Source organism: Melanotaenia boesemani, chromosome 10 (assembly GCF_017639745.1).
Source record: "Melanotaenia boesemani isolate fMelBoe1 chromosome 10, fMelBoe1.pri, whole genome shotgun sequence".
NCBI classification, from domain to species: domain Eukaryota; kingdom Metazoa; phylum Chordata; class Actinopteri; order Atheriniformes; family Melanotaeniidae; genus Melanotaenia; species Melanotaenia boesemani.
The window spans coordinates 25,975,460-25,983,346 of NC_055691.1; the positions used below are offsets into that span (position 1 = coordinate 25,975,460).

The 7,887-nt window shown below is 39.3% G+C and overlaps 1 protein-coding gene across 1 annotated transcript; it reads left to right on the plus strand.

The window, feature by feature from the left end:
• The first annotated feature begins 3,807 nt into the window (after positions 1-3,807).
• foxb1a (forkhead box B1a) lies at positions 3,808-6,094 on the plus strand. The gene has a single exon (XM_041997356.1). The coding sequence runs from the start codon at positions 4,155-4,157 to the stop codon at positions 5,094-5,096; it is 942 nt and encodes a 313-aa protein (XP_041853290.1). The 5' UTR covers positions 3,808-4,154; the 3' UTR covers positions 5,097-6,094.
• Positions 6,095-7,887: the final 1,793 nt, after the last annotated feature.

The window sequence follows — 7,887 nt, forward strand, 5'->3', positions numbered from 1 at the left end:
ACACACACACACACACACACACACACACACACACACACACACATGTATACACTTGCCTGAAGACACTTTCATTTTAATACAGTATACAGCAGATGAATGGGCTGATGTGTTTTTATATTGTCATATTGTCCTATAGATAGATAGATAGATAGATAGATAGAGAGAGAGAGAGAGAGAGAGAGAGAGAGAGAGAGGAATTGCTCTTCATGTTAATGCCTCTTAGAGAAAAAATGACAAACCAATTAAAACCAAAAAGTGTTACCTTCTTTGACTGTTAAAATCCCTTTGCTTCGTCTTTAAATAAATCCACCAAACAGCAGAATTTTTCTACTCTTTTTCAAATGTTTAATTGGTTGAAACTACTCCCAGACAAATTGAATTACATGTTCCCGCCTCCGTACAATTGAGATATCTGTTACAGATGATGTGCCGTATAATGAATGCCTAATTTATGTAATTAGACCATTAAGCATAATCCGAGCATATGTTGTGAATACCCTGAGGTGTTCTTCCAGGTACCTCCTCCATGTCATAGAAAACCGCTAACGGGACTGCAAGGAAGACTCATCCCGGTCTTTGATGAAATAAGCAAGAAATATATTTACCAGATGAGGAGATCAGAGGTAATATTTGTGAACACAAGAGTTTGTGATTTTATTCTGGACGGAATTCAAGATGGCAGCGTGTGAAGATGGCCTTCAAGTAGTGTGAATATCCCATCATATAGGTTACATTTGCCATTGAGGGGGTTCTTGTGAGAGCACTCTGTCTACTAATTAATTGTCATTCTGTTGAATATTCATACCTTATCGTCAGCGCGTCCTTAATTGCACCGTAAAACATCTCTGGGGGCTAAAGCCACTGCGGACTTAATTAGAGGCCTATTGGATGAGTTTGCAGCAGACGACAAAATGTACCTGCTTCCTTTTACGCTGAGCGTGTGTTGAACACACACAGGCCAGCACATGACAAATCCCTGTAAATCTACAGGCCCGCTAATATGTGTGAAGGAAAATTCCACTAACTCAATGAAAAAAAAAGCGCTGTTATTTACACTCAGCCGTTGAGATTGCAAATGTTTGCCTTAAAATGCAAGTTTTTGCACCTCTAGCAACGACTTGTTTATTTATTGGTTGGTTAATGGCCTAAATCTACAACGCCTGGAGTCTGCGGAGCTTCAGACAGGCGGCATCCAGGAGCGCTGCACCACCTGGAAAAAAAAGAAGGGCAAAAACATATTTAAAGACCATTTCACACAAACAAACAAACAATAAATAAATAAATAGTTTTATTTGCTCAAATTGTACACTTAATTTGTGATTGACTTTCAATTTACCTCCCCCCTCACCCTCGTATTTTTCAACCCTGAGCGTATGCCGTGAATAAACGTTTTCCTGTTATTTAAAGCACTCTAAACTTACATTTCTCCTAATCGTTCCCTCAATAGCGCCTTTTCCCTCTCCGTGGGTCTGGGTGGCAGCATATCTCAGCTCGATTCACTGTGACAATATTGTTTAGCTATCATTCGCTGCTTTAGGATGAATGGCATCGATCCTCTTTTAACAACATTTGTTTCCTATTGTGTTCGGGTGTGCAGCAGAGGAGGGCAGACGTGTGAAAGTGGCTGTTTGATTCTCTTTTTCATCCCCATGACCTCAGCTTTTGTGTCTCGTCACCCTGGGAATGTCACGCCTCACTACTCTACTTTAAGATGTTTCAGAAAGTGTCCTTTGTTTTCGTTCCTCTCTCTTTTTTTAAAGCTCACACAAAATTGTTCTTGGTCCCCCTCCTGCTATAAAGGATACTTCAGACCGAGGCACGGTTCACAAGTGCAATGCAATTTGGCTTATCCCAACCTTTGTTCGGGTTTCTACAAATGACCAAACATAGTGCAGACTTGATCTACTGCTGCTTGAACTCGAGAGTTTGGGTGCAGCTAAAAACCCTATTCAGATTCAGAGTCATGGTGGTATTTTCAGTGTGTGCATTGGACAGGGACAAAAGGCCTACCAATATCCCATAACCCAGAAGCTCAAAAAGCCACTCCGTTTGTGAGTGAGAGGAGTTAAAAAAAACTCTGCCTATGTGGCTGGTTAACGCTAATTTTGCCGGTTAACTTGCAAGGAGCAAACCGGCGGCAGGACTCCCATATTTTGCGAATGAATAAAGCAAACACGTATAATTAATCAAGAATAATCCATGAAAAATAAAAACACCGTTAAATTTTTTTTCCTTTTTTGTTGCATGCCTCAGCCTATTCGCGCCAAATTATCACATTTAAGAATTTACGGTTTTTTGCACAAATAACATTACAGTTGCAAACAGACCGATCTGACCGCTTTCTGCACGGACATCCATTAGAATGAGACTTTAAGACATCCAAAGAAAAAAAATCTTAAATGAATGGCTGTATAGACTGGATGTCAGAAGATGTTTGGTACTTGGCAGCTTGTTGTCATTATCCGTGGTGTTTAGGTTGGTGCAACAGGGCCACTTCCTTTTGGACAAAACCTTTTCAGCTTAACATTAATGGGAAATGACAGGTGTTAAAAGCCAGTGGAGTTTTAGACGCCAAACCAAAAAAAAAAAAAAAAAAAAAATCCAACTTTTCTTATTTAAACATTAAATGACAACACATGATCACACAATTCCCTATAAGGTTAGATTTTTCCTTTTTCGTGTCAGTGTGGCTATGTTTGCACTACATGAGAGTTTTAGCTCCTTTTCTGCCGCCTGTTCCTGGTTCCTGGGTGAAAGTGGCTCCGCTTTCCCCGCAATGCGATTCTTGTCGTAATCCATCAGACTGGTGATGGGGTGGACTGTGGGTTTATAGGGGGGAAATTAGCATAAATTATGAGTAAATCTGCGTGTGCATGTGTGTGGTCCCTGGCATTGCAAACCCTCCAAGCGGAAAGGTGGCCCTGGCCAAAAGCTTGAATAGCACTAGCTCAAAATAGGCTTCCCATTTGGTTTTCACATTCATATAATTGACTTATGGTTATTTTATACAGTTTTCACCACACCATCCTCAAGGGTTTATTTGCATTTCTGAAGTACTTTGGAATCTTCTTTACATAAACACAATGGACCTGATTGCCTCATGAAGTTTCAGTTTGAACAGCATTGTTTGCATTGTGTTCATGTTTTCATATCATCTACTTCATTTCTTCAGCTCTGGGCAAAATTATCTGAGAAAAACTAATAGTGGGCTCGTCAACAAACTTGCTCAAGGCAAGATATGTTGTATAGATTGTGCATTTCGTAAAAATTGAGGACGAAACTGGGGCAAGTAAAAAATATTTTCACGGCATTTACCTGTAAATGTGATTTAGATACAATGTATAAGGCAACACTTTATGGACACATGCACACTACTGCACAAACAGAAATTTTTAAGTAATTAATTTTCAGACTTAGTTCAACACTTAACACGAAAAGACAATATTAAACAATTTAGAATTTCATTAAAACTCAAATAAGTTATATATTTATAATGCGAAATCATGTAACCCTATGTAACCTGATTGTGAAGTGTAAGTGTCTGCAGAAGCGCGCATACCTTCACACACTGAGTGCCATCGCAGTTCAGTTCCGGTTACCGAGCCTTTTCGCCCCCTTTTCTGTCTTCAAATGGAAATGATTTCCATTGGCTCAAGGTGTCCATGTAAATAGGTGTAAATGAAACCAGATTATGCCTTCCTCCCAGCCCCCTCCTCCCATGGCAATTGTCATGTGATAGCAAAGAGGTGGCACATTAATGGAGCGCCTCTACAGGGGTCTTTTCTGCTCATGTCACTACATAAAACTATCAGATGGTTAGAGGAAGGCCATGGAGGCATATGCTTAGCTAGTCTTATCATGAAGTCTATTCAACTCTGCTAGCGGGACAAGCTGACTTACTTTGCAAAAAAGACTTCCAGCAGCCGTCAGTCCATAAATGTGCAACGTCCTCGCTTGTGCTCGCCTGCACGCCGCGGAGGCGCTCAAACTGGCTGTTTTACGCACGACGCAACTCCAGCTCTGCTACTACTGAAACTTTTCTCAGCGGCTGTTTTCGTGACGAGCAGTGAATTTTCGCCGATGAATTAAGGGAGACTACTTTTTCTTTGAAAGAAACAACTTGCTTTTCTGAAAAAAAAAAAGAAATATCTAGGATGCCTCGTCCGGGGAGAAACACGTACAGCGACCAGAAGCCACCTTACTCTTATATCTCCCTCACTGCCATGGCGATCCAGAGCTGCCCCGAGAAGATGCTGCCTCTCAGTGAAATTTACAAATTCATCATGGATAGATTCCCTTATTACAGGGAAAACACTCAGCGGTGGCAAAACTCTCTGCGGCACAATCTGTCCTTCAACGATTGTTTTATCAAAATCCCCCGACGCCCAGACCAGCCAGGTAAGGGCAGTTTCTGGGCTCTGCACCCCAACTGCGGGGATATGTTTGAGAATGGAAGTTTTTTGAGACGCCGCAAAAGGTTCAAAGTGTTGGGTGCATCTGATCATTTGGCTCCCAGTAAGCAATCAGATGCTGCTCATTACCTCCAGCAGCAAGCCAAACTCAGACTGAGCGCCCTGGCAGCCACCGGCACGCACCTTCCTCAGATGTCAACTTACAACCTCGGAGTGACTCAGTCATCCACTTTTAAGCATCCATTTGCCATCGAGAACATCATCGCCCGAGAGTACAAGGTCCCAGGAAGTCTGGCGTTTTCCACCATGCAGTCCATGTCTGCCGGGTATCCGCTCCACAACCAGCTGACGACGGCCTGGCCCCACATGTACAACAGCAGCATGATTGACACGGCGGCCCCTATCTCCATGGCAAGCAGCGACTACAGTGCCTATGGCGTGCCCATAAAGTCCCTGTGCCACGGAGGACAGTCATTACCGGCTATTCCTGTGCCAATCAAGCCCACTCCGACCTCCATGCCCGGTTTTTCGGCGCTACCTCCCCACATCCCCGCGTTTCTGTCAAACTCTCCCCAGTCTCTGAGCCCGACCTCCCCACAGACAGCGACAAGCCAAAGCAGCCCCGCAACCCCGAGCGAGACTCTGACGAGCCCCTCCACACTGCAGTCTGTGGCTGTGCACTGACCACCCAAACTGTCCCAGTCAAAAGAACTGCTGGCTGCGCCCAGGCCTCCCTTTACCGAACCCAAAGTTTATATTTTCTGCCGTCGGAAACTATCAAGGCGAGTTGCAGTTGCATATCGATTTATTTGTGTATGTGTTGAATATGTCGCTTTAAATTGTGTCAAGTCCAGCACAGAATCGCACAGCGAACTATTGCTCTTGAAAATATAAATTATTTGATAGTTTTATTTTTTAGTCTGTTGTGATATGTGAGTGTTGACAGTGGAGCTACTGAGGGGATCGAAGGGAATTTTTGTTTTGGCAGAAAAAAAAACTCCAGTGGCAGTTTTCCAGTCTTATCAAATGACAGAACTTTGCACCGTTTCAGTGGGACCACTGTAATGTCAATGAAATTGAGAGGCAATGGCTCCGTGTTTTATTTGCTTTTAACAACGGAATGATGACTAAAGTTATACCAAATAGGAGTAGGATTTAGACTTGTTCTTACCATCCCTGGAAAAAAAAAAAAAAAAAAAAAAGAAGAAGAAGAAGAAGGAGCAACTTGAGTTATAAAATCTTTTCAGTATTGAAAAGTAGCATTGTGAAACGTCCTCAAAATGCAAGATGTGAATATTACAAACTGATACTGAAATGTTGTAAAATGCACTTTTTAGTTTTATGTTTTAGATATCTATTTTGCAGAAAAATGTTCTGTGAAGCATTTAATTTAAAAACAGTGGTGACCACGTGTATCAGATGCTGTAAATTTGTACTTTTTTAGGTAAAGCATGCTTTCTAAAAAAAAAAAAAAAAAAAAAGAAAAAAACAAACAAAAAAACCGTATTGTTCCTGTTGTTGTTGTTGTTGTTGTTGTTGTTTTTGTTTTCTCTCTTTTTTCCAAGCATGCGTGCTTTCCAAAAGTGTGCAAACAGGCTGCAATGAATTGGAAAAAAAAAGGTCATCAAAATATTTTCTCATTAAAAGTGAAGTAAACCATATGAATGTTTCTGTAGATTTTATCTAGACATTATTATTATTATTATTATTATTATTATTATTATTATTATTATTATTATTATTATTGTATAATTTTTCGATTGCCATTTTAAAATGAATTAACTAGTTTTTTTCCAGTTTGATCAAGTTTTGATATAAATACTACTACTACCACTACTACTACTACTACTGCTACTACTACTGATAATAATAATAATAATAATAATAATAATAATAATAATAATAATAATAATAATAATAATAGTTATAATAATATGAATTTAATGTACACCTATGTGTTTTCAGAGCTATAAGGAGAGGCAGAGAAGCAGTATGAGTAGAAATGAATCGTGCAGTCCATTAGGATGCAGAGTTGTGATGTTGTGCTCACAGCGCAGACAACCAGCCTCATTCATCCGGCTGAGCTAAACACAATTAGGCCCAACAATAATCACTGAGAGGAGAGAGGAATAGCGTTACATATCTCCGAGAGCAAATGTCACAGGATAATTAAACACGTATTATATTTGCAGACTACTTGTTCTCATCCTGCTATGAGAGCCCATTTTAACCTTGTTAAATTATTTTTGTCCTGTTTGTTGGAATTCAGTTCAACAGGTTTTCACATCTAAAAACGCAAATTGTCTACAAAAAGTACAAGATGCATTTAACCTTTCTCATTTATATATATATATTAACAAATATCTAGATAAAATCTAATGTACGGTTTAAGAGCTTTCTCTTTGTAAAACCGCCTTTTCGGGGCATTAAACAAATACATTAGAATTCCGTCACTTTATGCAATCCAGTAGATCAAATAAAGGGTCTCGGGCCACTTCATTCTCCCTCTTTCACTTGTATTGAAAGTGCAAAGAATGGTAAACTTAGACTGGGCCACCAGTGTAGATTTAGCCTTTTTTCAGCAAGACAAAAAGACTGATTTTTCACAAACACATTGCTGACTGGGGAACTAGGAAACGAGCTGCGAGACCCTTTTGGAATTTAAATCCACCCCTCCCCCTACGGACTGTTTGTACAACAGTGTTAGTTCTTCTTTCCCCCCTACTTTGTGCGTTTGTGTTTGTAACATTAATTCTGACCCTGGATGACTAAATGCATTGAATGCGAAACGGCAGATTAAAATTTAGAACCAGATTAATCGGAGATATCTTTCCGGGTGGTCAAGACAGTTATATTAAAACCCTATTAAGTTGTATTTAAAGATTTTTGTTGAGCCTGTTGAAATATGGTGATAAATATTATTGTACCTGCTTCACACAAGATGGAAAAATGACTGTAATAACACAGTGAAATATATATTTACTATATATGTATATATGTGCGTTTTTTATTTATTGGTTTGGACATCAATGTATACTTTTCTCTACATGGTGTGTATAGCTTGTTGTAGTAAAAAAAAGTTATGTAACAGAGTACTGATAAATGTTTGAAAATGAAAAGAAATGTAAAATTAACCAAAAGGATTTAACTCCGGCCTAAATATCAATTCAGTTAATTCTAAAGGAAATCAAATGGGCTGATTCAGTATAGCCATTGTAAAAGGGGGAAACAATAATAAGGAAATATTTTTTGGTTTACATTCAGCCCAATTACAAATAAAGAATACCTCCAGTTTTCTCTGAGCAAATGGTTGTAAACCCTTAATAGGATTTAATTAATGTTACAGATGGTAGAAGAAGTCAACACTTTAGAACACATCTCCAACACTCATTTCATAAAAAATATCATTTTTAAAACATATTTAAAAAAAAAAAAAAAAACTTAAAATGATATTAAAAATCTCATCCCCAGATGT